This window comes from Lagenorhynchus albirostris, chromosome 12, assembly GCF_949774975.1.
Source record: "Lagenorhynchus albirostris chromosome 12, mLagAlb1.1, whole genome shotgun sequence".
NCBI lineage: Eukaryota > Metazoa > Chordata > Mammalia > Artiodactyla > Delphinidae > Lagenorhynchus > Lagenorhynchus albirostris.
This window is the reverse complement of record NC_083106.1, coordinates 6,976,279-6,992,467: the sequence shown is the minus strand read 5'-3', so window position 1 is coordinate 6,992,467 and position 16,189 is coordinate 6,976,279. Positions and strand designations below refer to the sequence as shown.

General features: G+C 45.4%; 1 protein-coding gene across 6 annotated transcripts in view; it reads right to left on the bottom strand.

Moving 5' to 3' along the window:
* The window catches only part of LOC132530597 (E3 ubiquitin-protein ligase parkin), a 1,420,256-nt gene that overhangs the window by 148,817 nt on the left and 1,255,250 nt on the right, over positions 1 to 16,189 (bottom strand). For 5 of the 6 annotated variants that reach the window (XR_009543830.1, XR_009543829.1, XM_060167843.1 and 2 more), the window contains exon 11: positions 9,925 to 10,042. Coding sequence is in view for 4 of the 6 variants with exons in the window: in XM_060167843.1 (XP_060023826.1) it covers positions 9,925 to 10,042 (118 nt within the window). In the remaining 2 variants the exon portion in view is untranslated. Of the gene's footprint in view, positions 1 to 1,702; positions 4,303 to 9,924; positions 10,043 to 16,189 lie in introns of those variants that run through there. The other variant, XM_060167846.1, reaches the window with a different exon arrangement.

The following is a 16,189-nucleotide window of genomic DNA, read 5'->3' as shown; positions in this document are numbered from 1 at the left end:
CTCGACACAGTGACAAAGTTGATTCTCTCGGCCTGCGTATCAGAGGGTGAGATCAGGGAACACCGAGGTCCCACTGAGACAGTGTCACCAACGTGAGCGCCAAACGGATCTTCCCAGAAAATACTCCCTGCCTTGTTTTGCATGATTATTCAAAGTGCAGTGAAAGTTCTGAAATATTTGTGGTTGGACAGTTTATTCACAGTGGGTAATCTGAAGACAGGCCCAGTGTTGTTTTGAAAGAGGGTTTTCTTTTCAAAACTGACATAGATACTCTCCGTGGTGTCAGAAGTGGCCTGGCGAGGGTAACGGGGGGTGGGCCGCGTGCGCCAGTGATGTTAGCTTCCCCGCTCCCGGTTGTTCCTTTGGAGTCGGTAGCCACACCTGCACTTACTCGTCTCTACTCACAGTGTCAGCTCTTTACTGTCCCCCTGGAGAGTCGGCATAACAGCTGGATCTTGTCCCTTCAAGCCTTTCAAACACAGCTGGCAACTTGCCTTTGTAGGAGAATTTCTGGGACCGTGGAGAAGCTGATCCAACACACTGAAATCCACCGCGAGTCCGTCACCCGCCTCTTCCACGAAATCACTAACCCCGTGAAGGGACACACACACCTTCCCGGCACCTGCAATTAGTTTGCATTCGTTCTGTGCTTTTCGTTAGTTTGTTCGGGGGTCTCCACTGACTAGTTCATCTATTAATAATAAGGAACACTTCCTGAATGTCTCCCGGGTGCAAGGCACTGTCTTAAGGGCTTTATGTGAATCAATCCATGTAGCCCTCATACCAGCCCCACGAGGTCGCTGCTGTTACTGTCCCCAGGGTTCACACCCAGGGGGGCAGTGGAGTCGCTCACTCAACTGCTTTCTCTGTCTTCGTTTCTAGAAACGTGGTGTTTCCTCAGAGCATTTCCTGTGATGTTTGGCACCAGGGGCCCTCGGGGTGTGCTGCTTGCCCCAGATATGTAGAGGAGCTCTCCAAGAATGTTCCATCCACATCACGGAGACACGGACTCCTTGTAAAGTGAACAATGCACAGCCACCAACACAGAGCCAAAGAAGCGCAGAGTCAACACACCCGCGCTGAGAGCAATGCAAAGTCACCCAACGTTTCTGCAGTGACATGGCAGAAAGTCCCGCGGTCTTTCCCAACACAAACTTCTGTTTTAAACAGTTATTAGAAAAGTTTGCTGAGAAGGCAGGAAAGCAACTGTTAGATTTTTAAGTGATGGTTTGCTTTTCAGAACTCTGTCAAAAATTTTTAAAAGTTTTATTGAAATATAGTTGATTTACAATGGTTGTGTTAATTTCTGCTGTACAGCAAAATGACTCAGTTACACATAGATATTCTTTTCCATTATGGTTTATCACAGGATATTGAATATAGTTCCCTGTGCTCTACAGTAGGACCTTGTTATGTATCCATCCTGTATATACTAGTTTGCATCTGCTGACCCCAAACTCCCAATCCTTCCCTCCTCTCCCCACCTCCCCCTTGTAGAGCCCTTTTAAATTTTGATAGCACTGGAGAAACTACCTAGTTTTAAAACAGCCGGGGTTCATCTGGAACTCAGGATAGAGACACGATGGCCATGGCCTCACCAGGTAACCCTTTCGGGCCACGAGTGACACGTCCTGGGCTTCCCTCCCACGCCTTCAGCATTTATTGATAACATGTCTTCAAAGATGGACTCAGAAACTCTTTGGATACTTTTATTGACAATTTGAGTACAACCTTAGACATAGCTGCCAAGTATTTCTTTACACAGTTCAGAGAAAAGTAAAGATTCTTCTGCAAAGACTTTATTTCTGTTCTTTTGCTAGATTCACAGTTTGTTGCACCGTTCAATGCTCAGACATGTTCATTTATAGTGGTTTGTGATTCACACTCATTTACAGTGGCTGCTTGCTCTTTAACTTGTTTTAAGAATCAGTATTCTATTCTGAAAAAAAAAAGGAGGTACCACCAGAGAAGCAGCAGGGACCTAGGACGTCTACTGCCTGCACGAGTGGGAGCAAACCTTGTCTGCCCGGCGTACCCAACAAACCATGCAGATCGGGAGGGGGCAGTAACAGCAGAGTCATTAAACCGTGAAGCTGTGGCGGGTATAAGATGCTGGGTGCCCCCCTACAGAGGGAACCACCTGACTGTCCTGCCGGCTCCGCGTACGGAGCTGCTACCTGCTGGGACTGTTGGTAACTCGCAGGCAGGCCCCGCGTGCGTTCCAGGCTGAGCCCTGATGCCAGCCATGGGGATGTGGGGCTCCAGCCTGGTGACCTGCCTCTTTCTTACTTGGGAGACTGGCTCTCCGCTATCTCTGTACCATCCATAGGCTCCCTGACAGGAGGTGGCAGCCTCTGGGCCGTGCTGGGGAGGTTGGATTTTCCGACAGAGTGAAGCCATGTGAGGCCGTTCCCACTGACGAGGCTGCCTCCCCCCTATCATTTCCCAGCTGCAGGACCTCTGAGGAAGACGGAGAGGGGGGACTGTCCCTGGATGGATGGTTAGGGACAGAGGGACAGATGTCCTGGGGGAGTCTGCTGGGGTCCTTCCCTCTCTCCCTCCAGCAAGGATTTCTGGTGCTACGTCTACAAAGACAAGGCCTGCTACAGATTTCATAATTTCCAGGGTCTCTAAATCCAAAAGAAACCCTGTGCTCTAGTGAGAGTCATTACACCCTCAGTGATGGTCACGATCTCCCTGAGAAGGCGGGCGAGAACAAAGACAGTGGTTTGACTTTTCCATCACACGCTGTGCTGTGGAGGATGGGGTTTGCTGCATTCAGTGTAAACACAGCTCTTTTTGATGTATTGTGAATGCCTCAAAAATAAAAAAAGGATGAAAACTTGATCACCAATCCAATTCAAGCCATGTTAACGTGAGGAAGTATTCTCGTGTGAGCTTACGTCCTAGAGAAAAGAACTCTGAATAACCCGTTGGGGGGGCAGAGCCCCGAGTGGGCTGTCCTGAGCCATGTTAATTACACTTACAATGTATTTTGGTTCCGTATCACCGCGATTCGTCCCCAATGACCCCCTTTATCCTTTCAGGCACATTTTTGTTGTTGTTGCAGTTTCCCTTTGCACTCTGCTGCTTTGACAACTTTAATCTGAATCAGATCTGAAAGGGGTCCAGAATAAAGTATTTTGATACAAAAAAATATAGTTAACATGGTCCAGGTGGACAGAAAGTGCATAAAATTTCATTTTGATGATCTGGAAACGCTCCTTCTTTACAGATTCTGCTTTAATAACCTGCATGTTTGTTAACACTGAGAATCATTATGAAATCATTTCTAAAAGTGTCCCCTCTAGAGGCACCTTATTCATTACATTGACAGTGAAGCCAGACGTATGAGCTTATTCTCCAAGCTCAAAATGAATGTTTAAAATCAAATTCTCGATTGTGTAATATTTTCAGAAAAACAATATCTTTCTAACGTTGCGTATAATTAAATGAAGTGAAAGTACACTAAGTTTTGATTTCTTCCCTATACATTGAACATTGAACATTCAATGTTCAGATTAAGTTTCATAATTTCTCAGTTAGTTGACAAGCTGATTCGTGCAGAGTTGATATTTCATTAATGCAATACATAAAAATAGAATTCTTGGGGATAAACACATGGTTTTGACTATTGCCTGTGTTCTTTGGGAATAGATGCTTTCTGAAAATTTAAATACGGGCATCGCTTTTTAAGCTGTGAATGTCGTTCTCAGAATCCACTGCAGTCAGTCTTAGAGAGAACCACTGACAATAGTTCCTCAAAACTATTTCCCACCTCACCAAAGGCTTCTTCCCATTGTTTGCTGAAGGTAAAAGGCAGGTAATTGAACCTGAGAAATCTGTGTATTTTTCCAGCCTGACTTGAATTCACTCAAGAATGACAACCCGTACAAAAGGCGAATTGCGCTGCCATCTGTGCCCTGGTGTCCGCGTATCGCCGAGGCCTGCGGATACGTCCTGACGGTCTCACCATTAGCTTGGCTGTTTCCCAGGGGCACAGTGAAAGGGATCCTGAGAGCTTCTCTTATAACTGTTTTTGTGATTTTGGAAAGAACTTGAAGTGTGTGTGTGTGTGTGTGTGTGTGTGTGTGTTTAGAGAAAGGAGAAGTAGCAGATGACACAAGGACACTCTGTATGTTTCCCAGCGCGATGGCGGCTGAGTGCACCTGCGTGGCCACTGCTCCAGCTACACGTCGAACCAGTGGTCCCCCATGCAGGCGCGGTTCCACTCCAAGCCGCAGTTCCAGCACCACTCGAGCTGGCACTGGGGCTGCGGGCACTTCATGTGCATGCACCCTCCTGTGGGCAGACAGAGGCCACAAATAAGCACCCGGGAAACACTCCCGCACCAACCTTCTGTTCCAGAAATGCTGCCTAACAGAATTATTGCAAGCCAAGAGCAGAATCTGAACTGAGGAAAACAAACCAGAAACCCACTGGGAAGTTCTAAAGTTCTGACATTTGTTAAGAAATGAGAGAATAACCTACATGGGGAAAAAATCTGAAAAAGAATGGAGATATATATCTGATTCACTTTGCTGTACACCTGAAACTAACACAACATTGTAAATCAACTATACTCCAATAAAAATTAAAAAAAAAAAAGAAATGAGATCGAAGCATGACACGTCCATCAAGGGCAAATTTTACTTGTAAATCTGAGTTCACTGACTTCTCTTAAGATGGGATTTAAAGACAAACGCTTTGTGTTTCACAGACGGGGTCGATTCCTTATTTAAATATACAGTAAATTTAATATTTTAAGTATACAATAATATATTTAACAATTTAATACATAATAACATCAATATATACTATGAGTAATTTTTAGCATTTCTTCAGTGTTACTTGGCTTGAAAAAATTCATAAGACAGGAGTTGGGACAGCTGTTACAAAAGCATTTAATAGTGAATAGGTTCCTTCATGCTATTCAAAATTTTATTTAAGATGAGGAGAGCGAGAAACTAATGAATAATACTAGGTGCTCTACATCTGTTATGTCATTTATTCCTCAACAGCACCTTGTGAGATGAGGGTGTTAACTGGTTGTGGAATTTTCTCAAGGTCTCAAGGCTTTTAAGTGTGACGCCGGAGGTTTAACCAAGATGTGTGTGATTCCAATGTTCTTTCTTTCATGGAACAGGGCCTTTCCAGTATGAGATGAAAAGTCCCTTATTTGGGGATTCCCCACCTCCCCCATTTGTTAAATACTTTCCCTACTTGCTTCTGGGGATCAGACACCAAGTCTGCCGCGAAGTCAAGAGAAAGTTATTTGTATGAAGTTATATGTAGAGAACTGTTTGTGAGTGACTTTCCCAGATAACCCATCAAAAGCAATGTCTTTCCTTGAATTCCACGTAGCACTGAATGTGCTCCATTGTTCAATTTTACCAGTTGTCTTGTTAAGCCATTTTTTCTTGCCAAATTTTCCAAAGAATTGCTTCAGTGCTCTTTTTTTTTTTTTTTTTTTTTTTTTTTTGTGGTATGCGGGCCTCTCAGTGTTGTGGCCTCTCTCGTTGCGGAGCACAGTCTCCAGACACGCAGGCTCAGCGGCCATGGCTCACGGGCCCAGCCGCTCCGTGGCATGTGGGATCTTCCCGGACCAGGGCACGAACCCGCGTCCCCTGCATCGGCAGGCGAACTCTCAACCACTGCGCCACCAAGGAAGCCCAGTGCTGTCTCATTTTTATATTAGAAGCTTGGCATGAGAGCTTGCACTAATATAAAATACTTATGATTATGTAACTAAAGGCATTTGTTTTAGACCAACTTAAGGGCATTTAAAATCCCATGGTTTTCTACTTCTTTTTGGTTTGCTTTAAAGATCATTTAAAAATTCAAATATGTGGAAAATAAAGGGAAAAACGTGTGATACTTTTCTCTTACTATTTCCCAATTAGCATTACACAATTACAGGATTGTGTAATTTTCAACACATATTTATTCATTGTGCACTTAGGATGTCAATAATATAATAAATAATGTAATACTGTATAATCACTTAAATTTCTCTGGAATATCATAAAGAATGCTTAAGCAATGTATTCAAATTCAACGGACTATTAAGTGAGACTGAATGAAAGGTTGAGAATGTTTGCCTATTATACCAAAATCTTAACGGATCTGGAATACGAGCTTTAACAAGTAAGATTTTATTATAGAAACTAGACTCACAATGGCACAGTGGAATAAGAAGAAAGGAAATAGCAAGAGAGAGGATATTCATGTTGTTAACTTTCTTTTCTTCCTGGTGTGTAACATGGAAGGAATATGCTAGACCCCATAATTTGGAGAAGAGTCAGGGACTCCAATTCTAAAAGCCTTGCTGGCTTAAACGTAAACTCGAGCAAGAAGCTGCTGACCACGCCGTGCTCATGTGTGGATATTTGCATGGAGAAAGTCTAGCTTCCCTCTTAGAGGATTCCGTCTCCTGACTGATGCTCAAACCATGAAAAGCCCCAACGGTGCACAGCCAACACACCATGGCCTGGCCACTCTGCCCTTAGATTTAATGAGCGATCAGAAGCTCTTGAACGACCTGAAGGCAAATTTAACGGGCAACAGACGCTTACTGCAGAGAAAATGAATCCTGAATCTCATCTGTTTGAGGTGGAAGTAAAGGAAGAACTTCCGGGGATTAAAGGGCGTTGTAGGAGGGAGTGCCAAATTCAGCCTGCGTTTAAAATGGAAATAATTCTCATTATCATGACAGCTTTGCTGAAGGAAGAACTACTTTTCTGGGATTCAGTTGAATAGGAAACAGGCTATGAATTTAGGTACAGAGCTAGATAATGAGACTAGCTTTTCTTGCTAATGGAGCCTAAGTTTGTTCTGGTCGTAGTGATATCCTTTAAAACAGCAGAGACTATCATTAATAAGCTGAAAGTTTCAGCTTTTCAGTTCATAGGTTAAAAATCTATAGGTGTGACCTCTAAGCCAGTGGGAGAATCAGATTTCCCTGAAACGAAATCCAGTCCTGCCTAATCCCAGACTCCTAGATGTGTTGTTACTGTCTGACACTTTCTCAGTACGGGTCATTCATCTCGAATTGATTCAAACAAAATTTTGAGAAAACATAAACCTTCCCTTGAGTCCTTCATGATCATACGCTACACAGAATCGTGAAGAAGCATTTTCCCTCAACAATATATTCTGTGCATTTTTTTGTTTTTTAATATATTTAGCTCTGCCTCATTCTTTTAAAGATTGCCTGTCCCTCTACCCATTAAAGAACACCTGCATATGCTCCAATTTTTCATGATTTAATGATTCTGAGAATACTCTGGAACACATGTACCTGGACCCTTGGCAAGGAATCAAAATTCCAAGAGACAGAATTGCGTGTCCAATGGGGATCCACCTTTAACGTGCTATCCTGGTTATTGTAAAGTGAATGCGTGTTTTGTTAAAAATTAAAATCAGTTGTAGACACTAAAACCAAAAATCTATAGGTGAAAAGTCAGAGCTTTCCACGTAGAGTACATCACAATATTTCAAAGAAAGAACCAGATTAGGAAACATGTCTATAGTCAGGAATCACCTGACCCCTTCAATTCCACCTTCTGGGGCTGCAGGTGTGGTCTGACTCAAGGCAGGCCTGAGCACGTCGTTTTCTGGCCTCACAGCCCGGAGCGGTTCCCTGTCTTACAGAATCAGGTCCAAGCCCTGCATGTCATTCCGGGCCCTACATTCCTGCCACCCACCGCTTGAGCAGATGCTCCTCAACCTTTTCCAGGAACTCCAAACAGCTGGGCTTCTCGCACACGCCGACACTGATGCTCTACCCTCCCTGCCTTTGCACCTGCTGGCTGCCAGGAAGGCTTCTCTGCCACGTCCTTGCCTGGCTCGTAACCCTGACCCTGATTCTCGGCTCAGGCAACATCTCCACCAGGAAGCCGTCTCTTAACCACAAGGTCTTCCTTTACTAGCTTGTTTTCTCTGTCATATTTTATAAGGTTATCTATTTATGTGTCTATCTCCTTTCCTAGCTCCTTTTAAATTCAACAAATATTTATTTATCGGGTACTCTTCTGAGGAAAGAGAGCCTCAGGGCCCACCCTGGGGCCGAGGGCTGGGTTTCACGCACAGCAGGCCAGCTCTCAGCCCGGACAAACCAGTGAGTATCTCTAGATATCAGAGTACTCTGGGGAAATATTGGACCGGGAAGTTTCCCTACCATCTTCTTTTTTTTTTTTATCAGATGCAAAGTGTTTAATAGTGTTAATAATATGTAATAATAAGGGCGGCTAGTGAAGGCCCAGTGAAGAGAACGTGGGAAAAACAGTACCTGTGCTTCGTTTATTTCTCTGCCGAGCTAACGCTGCTGACCCTACCGCGCATGTACTGACATGTTTCACATTTAGAAAGAAGTCTGGGTGCTGGGCTGGGACGGCTTTAAGGTGGATGGCATGGGTGCCCCGCCGGCTCCCGCGAGGTAGCAGGGCCCCTGGGAAGGGGGCAGGCCAGAGGAATGCTCTGAATATAGACTAGAGTTTGACTTCCAGCAACACTACAGAGCCCGGAGGGCTACACAGCGATGGCCCCCAGGCCACATGATCACACAGAGCAGGCATCAGAGCAGGGGGAGGTCAACGGGGGGAGGAAAAACCACAGCCACGAGCATGGTCGTGTCCCCAGAGCCCAGCTGGTCTCCCTCTCAGTGGCCTCCAGTGGTTACATGGGGCCACTTGGCAGGAGGCAAGGAGCCGGGAGCCGGGAGGGGCTCCTTCTGGTAGGAGCTCTCTCAGGTCTCCCCACAGCTGTGGTGGCTCCCAGGGTGTGAGGATGCATGAACGTGACCACACGTGTAAGGGAAGGGAGACGCTGCCCTGGGTGTAGACTATCCCCAGGGAGAACCATCTGAATACGGACGGTGGTGTTTCTAAGCCCGTAAAGCTGTGCAAAGCAGCAGATACACGTGGGCTCCTGGGAGCCCCTGACTACGGTGAATGTCGTTTCATCCATCCAGAGGTGTCCCCAAGTTATCCCCTCCCATGCTTGAAGTTTAGAGAGAAGCTGGTAGAAGGCAAAAGTCCCATTCAGAGACACACTCATGGAAAGGCTAGTTTAATGACGGAGCCAAGCGTCACCCCAACATAAGGCACTAACTCTCCCGCCACAGGGATGGTGAAACCAGAGCCCGGAGTGTGTCCCGTGTTCAAAGGGACAGGAATCACTGACGTGAAAGAGAGTTTCATGGCCAAAAAATTGCGAACCAACTGGTTACACCAAGTTAAACAGATTTCTTTACAAAAGGCATTCTGAACGGCTTGAATGTATGTTACGAATGGGGATAATAATAGCTTCCTTATGTGGTGTCTGCGAGGATTAAATGATCTGATACTCGAAGGGGACTTAGAACCAGCATTCAGTAAGTGCTCAGTACAAGTCAGTTGTTTTCCTTGCTGTTATTCTCCAAGAGGGGATACAGTGGGAAGCGAGAGCCAGATGTATGTGACGTGGTGGTACCTGCCTTTCCCCGCTGAGTATCTCTAGACACCAGAGTAGTGTGGAGGGCGCTCTGGGGGAAATACTGGACTGGAACGTCTCCCTAGCGCTTGTTTTTAAAAATCAGGTGCAAAGTGTTCAGTAGTGTTAGTAATAAATAATAATAAGGGCAGTCAGCGTTTCTCGAGTGCTTCCTCTGTCATGCACCGGGAGGCATTTGCCACCCACCATGTCATACGGTTCTATTGCTGCGGGGCAGCTTCTGTTATCAGCTCTAGTTTACAGAACAGGACTTGCAGCTTAGGAGGCTAAGAAGCTTGACGTGAGAGAGCTGAGACTCAAACTCTGGCCAGATGGCGCCAAAGTCCCAGCGCTGATCTCCCCAGCTAGCAAGCCCTCGTAGAGCCCCTGACTGTCCCAGCCACACAGCCGACGCCCTGAGACGCCCTCACTTCGTGCCCAGCCCAGACTCACCATGTTTTTCCACCGGCACGTGGCAACGGGGACAGGGTTTAGAGGTCTTCTTGATCGTTTCTTTGGAGGCGTGCTCCCACCGAGCCCGCTCTGCCGTCTTCTCATCAACTCGGTAGGCCTGGGTGAATGAGACAGAAGGAGCTGAAAGTCAGATCTTCACAGTGGGCTCCAACGTGGGTCCCTTGAAACACTGCACAGGAAGTTCTTAGAGACGGAAGTGCCTTCAGGCAAGAAGCTCAACAGTAAACTCACTCGACAAGTGGCGGAGGGCTCCGGCCATGCAGGGCCAAGCACCAACATGGTTTCAGCATCTGGCCTGTGCCTACGAGCTAAGACAAGACTGCAGTTTTGCAGTTTGAGTTCCTCTTTTTTATGGTCTTGAATAGTTGTAACACATAACATCTAGTGGGTGCTTAACATGCAGGCAAGGTGACACATACTCTTAAAACCTTCTTGCTAGACGCTTCATCAGGCGAGTGTACTAGTTTTTATTTTACATCGAGGACTAGACATGTCAAACAATTGCCCACAGCTGATAGGCAGCAGAGTCCGTGTGACTCCAAAATCTTTGCTTTTAAACTTTCTTCAACATCTTACTATCTTTCATTCCTGCACCTGGACAGGAACGTGGTCACAGACAGGACGGGGCAGGAACAGGGAGGTGAAGCTGATATGACAGAGGAAGTGGCAGCAGGAATGGGGAACAGCCAGAGGTCGAGATTGGGCTCTGGAGCCAGAGCCGCCTGGGTTCCAATCCCAGCTCCACCTGGGTGCGGGGCTTTGGTAACATTCCTTAACTCTCTGAAAGTTCCCATCTCAGATGGAAATCAAAATGCCTAGTGCATTGTGGTATCAAGGATCAGGTGGCTTAATTTCTTTGAAGGTTCAGGATGAGTATCTGACACACGTTACCTGATAACAGAATGACCTCCAGACCTACAGCAAGCTCTCAGAAACATTGCTAACATTATTCAAGTCAGAGGAACGAATCACCCCTGACTCATATACCACGAAAAGGAGGAGGGATTTCAAAGGAGCCGCCGAAGATATTCTGTGCCTGTCTAATTGTTCAGACACTACAATCTCTTCACTTACTTCAGTGTTGAATGACACATGCAGAAAAAGAATTGGTACATTTTGGGATTTAGTACAAGAACTCTGTGGTCTAGAAATATATTTCAAAATGTTAATCCAAACAGAACCCCTCCTTCTTGGCCTCTACGGTATTAAATTATTTTCTTCTATGCTTTAAAATTAATACGAACGTGCGGGTCATTTTATTAATTTGTAATGACTCTTAAAACATTCCCAGAGCTATTTTTAGATTAAGAAAGTACTAAAAATGACTTAAAATATAAATTAGTGAAGAAATCAAATGACATGGAATGCTCTAATACTCTGATATTACTCTAATAATAACATTGATGATACTTTACAAAGTTGTAACACATTGTTTTTTACACTTTGATCTCCATCATTTCAGTGGCCCATCAAAGTAACCTAGAGAAATCAGGCAGCTGTCAAACTTATTCTACAAAGGAGGCCTCTGAGTAGTAAAAACGCCAAGTGCCAGGTTTCAGGATGCTCCCCTCGTGTATAACAGCACCAGGGCCGATCAAATCAAAAATCTGGAAAACCTGAAGGATGGAAACCCAAACCAGAGATGCTCACACACGGGGTCTCCACCAGCACCACGGGCTCTTACCAGGTTTTCTAGATGGTGAGAGTGAAAGCAAGGGGTGCTGGGATGGCTATGCTCAGAAACGACTGTGTCAGGGCTTCCGTGGTTGAGAATCCGCCTGCCAATGCAGGGGACATGGGCTCAGTCCCTGGTCCGGGAAGATCCCACATGCCGCAGAGCAACTAAGCCCAGGTGGCACAACTACTGAGCCCACGCGCTGCAACTACTGAAGCCCACGCACCTAGAGCCCGTGCTCCGCAACAAGAGAAGCCCCCGCCGCGAGGGGCACACGCACCGCGACGAAGAGTAGCCCCCGTTCGCTGCAACTAGAGAGAGCCCGCGCGCAGCAATGAAGACCCAACACAGCCAAAAAGAAACGACTGTGTCAGTAAGTAGAGCAATCATCCTCAGATACCACAGTGCAGAGAGGGACCTAGATCGGATGTGGAATCTGGTGAGTGGATCCTTCATCCCAGATACGAATCCAATTTTTATCATTTCATCATTAGATTCTAAATATTTTTGAAATGTTTAAGTTTTCACTCTTTAAGAATGAAGTATTAGGAGGTAAATAACTGTGTTTACACCTCGTTTGCAGCATTTAATGGTTTTTATGGTAATTAGTATTTATTTTTCTGTTATTTCCAATAGAAAGTGAATCCATCCAAGGCCAAGATCACGTTTGTGTCTTCTTCTTCTCTCCAGCGTCTGGCAGAGTGCATGGTACCTAGCAGGCACTCAGTACATTTTAGCTGAGTCAGTGAACAAATGACACATCCCATGAAGGCAGCAGCCTGACAATCGTCTGGAACAGGACCCCGTGAACCAGCAAGGGCATGTGGGGTGCATCCCTCATGGTGGTCATTGAGGTGAAACCAATTTCTTTCTGTTAATCAGCTCTCCCGTTCACAAAGGAAACTTCCTTTGTAACTCAGAGGACGTCATGTGATTTGTAAATACTTTGTTAGAACAAAGCAGAATCAGTTTAACACTAAGAAGCAACCACAGGTCACGGAAAACTTCCTTTGGCTCTGGGACAACGTAAAGACCACTCATGGCCCAGAGCCCAGTGATAAAGCTGTGATGAATGAGAACGGACACAAGATTTAGTAAGTAGCTTTGTGTCTCAAGTACGCGTCTTCCAATCAGCTCAGATCACGTGTGGTCCTAACCCCAAGTGAACATAGCAAATACCCTTCCCGATCCTATGTCCCCAGCTTCTCTTTTTAAGGTTCAGGAGCTTGTAATTCTGTAGCAGTGGTTTAAAATTGCTTACTGGAGGCATACAGATCAGAGAAATACATAATGTTACTTATCAAAGACTAATTTGAAGATGCCACTTTTCAGCAATATGGCGCACTGCATGCTAAGTGCAATTTCTCCGAGGTCTATATACCTAAAAATGCTGGATGAAATATGCAAGAAAAGTTTTTGCTTAACGGTTGATCTGATGGAAAAGTCAGGAAAATCCCTGAAGGTCAGGATAAGAAAGAGAAAATCTTACTGGTGCAGGGACGGAGGAATCTGGTGTTTGCTATGGGGCTATTTTCCTAGTCCCAGGCTGCCCAAGGCCTGGTCTTTACAAGCAGAGATGGGACCTGGGCCAGAGCAGGGTGGAAGGTGGAAAAATCCTCCCAGAAGAGAGAATTGATAAAGAATTGATGAAAAAAACTTATGTGCTGGTCTCAGCCTTCGTCCTATGGTGGAGCAGGTTGGAGAGACAAAGTTCCTCTGAGAATTCCCAACCACTAAGCCTTATGCACAGCGTTTGTGAAAAGAATTCATACCACTTGATTAGGTTAAAAATGGACTCATGCCAAAAAGTTAATTTGAAATACTCCCGGATTGGCAGTATACCCAAGAACCTGGCTGAAGCAAAAATATTTTCTGTAGAGTAATGCACTTTAAAAAGACAAACCTCAAAAAGAAAACAAAAATCACACAAATAAAATTCCAAGAAGTCTGGGATCACAATAAAAAAGTCACCAAACACAGGCGAAAACAAGCTACCATGAGTGAAAGTGGCAGAAATGCAAAACTGCAGAACTTGACCAGCAAAGGTTGTGGAGATTGGAATGATCAGATGCAGAGTACAAAATAAATATGTTTAGTAATACAAATAAATTTATTTATGAAAAAAATAGACTCACAGACATAGAAAATAAACTTATGGTTACCAAAGGGGAAAGGGTGGGGTAGGGGGAGAGGGATAAATTAGGAGTTTGGGATGAACAGATACACCTACTATATATAGATAGATAAACAACGAGGATTTACAGTATAGCACAGGGAACTATATTCAATATCTTATAATACCTATAATGGAAAAGAATCTGCAAAAGAATCTATAGATATGCACACACATAAATATATATGTATGTATATCTGAATCACTTTGCTGTACACCTGAAACTAACACAATATTGTAAATCAACTGTAGTTTAATTTTTTAAAAAGTAAATCAATAAATTAAATGGCATGACATCCCGTTCCTCACATGCTCATGGAACCAGCTCTCTTGTCCTCTGGCTGGTTTTCCCATTGATTCCATGAAGAAGACAGAGCTGTGTCTAAGAATCGTGCCGTGACGGCTACAAAGCTGTAATAGGTTTGCAGTGAGCAGCTGCAGAGGGAGGGGACATAAGTACACATACAGCTGATTCACTTCATCGTACAGCAGCAGCTAACACAACATGGTAAAGCAATGCTACTCCGATAAATAAATTAATTAAAAAAAAAAGAAGTAACAGTGACCATGTCTATTATATTAGGAGGCTGTGCTCTCTGTCAGGAGCTCGGAGTAGATCATTTAATTTAGCGATTGTAGCCTTCCTAATAGGTAGGGCTGCTGTCAACTATTTCAGAGGAAGAAACCTCAGTTTCAAGAAGCAACAGAACTTGCCTGCAGCCACAGAGACTCAGCAGCAGGTTCAGTGTATAACCCCTGGGCTCTCTGACTTCAGACCCTGTGCTTTTGCTGCTACAGTTTCTTTCACGATGACGTCACATGTTACAGAGAGGACTAAGGGTTGAAGGCCATGGCACTGTCACAGAGTGGTTCCACACCCTGAGGCCGAGGGGCGGGAAATCTCTGCTTCCTCTGCGCCCAGCCGACGCCCTCACTCTCCACCACTCTTTGACCCACTGCTGTGTGGCTGGATCTCACTTCTGCCTGACCTGCTGAAACTGTTCTCAGAAAGGACACGAGTGAGGCCACAGTTGCCAAAGCCAATGCCTTTTCTCTGTCCTTTTCATCTCTGATAGTCCCACTGCCCCTAACACTGTGGGCTTCCTTCCTCCTTGGTAGAACAGAGCCATGGAGAGCGCCCAAAACCTCTCAGGAGGCCTCCGCCCGCATCAATGTTATTCTTGTTTCTTCCGCATCACCCACTTGGATCCACGTGGAAGGACAGCCAGAGACCCACCTCTACTGCTGCTGGCCTAACTGACGTGGGGAACCAAGAAACACAGCTCTGGATCACCCTCATGTGCCCAGATGACTGTGTTAGACCTTCGACTATCAATTCCTGGGGAAAAGGGTTGTCATCAAGTCTCTTCTGCTGAGATTTCTGCTTAGCATCTTTTATGAGTATCCTTGATACTGATATTCAAATCCTTCTGGAATGATCGCGAACAGAGGCCGGATGCCCACTGCTACAGGATCACCTAGGGATTTAGGAAACACACGCACACCTTTGCCTGTGCTCACACCTGGAGATTTGGATTCAGTAGGTCTGGAATGGGGTCCAGAAATGTGAATCCTTAAAAACGCCCTGGGGGCTTGTGGGGCGCAGGGAGGCTTGGGAGCCATCTCACTTGGGCCTGGAAAGCATGTTTAGTTGGATAAACTCACCCTTTCTTACGCCTTTAGTCATCAAGCTGTGAAGCAGTGGGTTGTCATTGTGCTGCCAGGAGGTGCAGGCGTGGTTGTCACTCAGCGTTATCGTCCTTCCTGTGATTAACTGTGGCTCATATAGGGCAGTGTGACACTTAGGTTAATTGCACAGACCTTTGTGCCTGCTTTCTGTTCACCCTTCGTGAGGAGGAACGTGTGTGAGTGTGAGTGCGGGGGAGGGGGCGGGATGCGGTGTGGGTGGAATGGGACAAGTCTCTCTTCTTACATAGTTGATGGCTAAAAATAGCAATTTCCTACAGTCTCCTATATACCTTCAAAATTGTCTCAGCGAGGTCAAGTATTGGCATGACAGACAGTCTGTGGCTCAAGAAGGGACCATGGGTTTTGTTTACAAGGTGATCATTGTTAAGTGAACACTTAGAGGTGTCCGTGTCATGGGAAGTGGTTCAGAGCAGGGCTTTGGAGTCATCAGTGCCTGGGTTTAAATGCCAGCATCCTTCTTTACTTGCCGGGTAACCGTGGACAGACACCGAGCCTCAGCCCCTTCTCATCTGCACGTGTGACGAACACAGTCCACACCTCACAAGGGTGGTCGCGAGTCAAGAATACAAGCGCTTAGCAAATAGCCTGGTGCCCCGTGAATGCCAAGTTCGTCTTTTCTATGATCATAACCATTATCTTGTCATAATTGTCCTCACCTTGCATTTATAGAGATGAGACTATCAGAT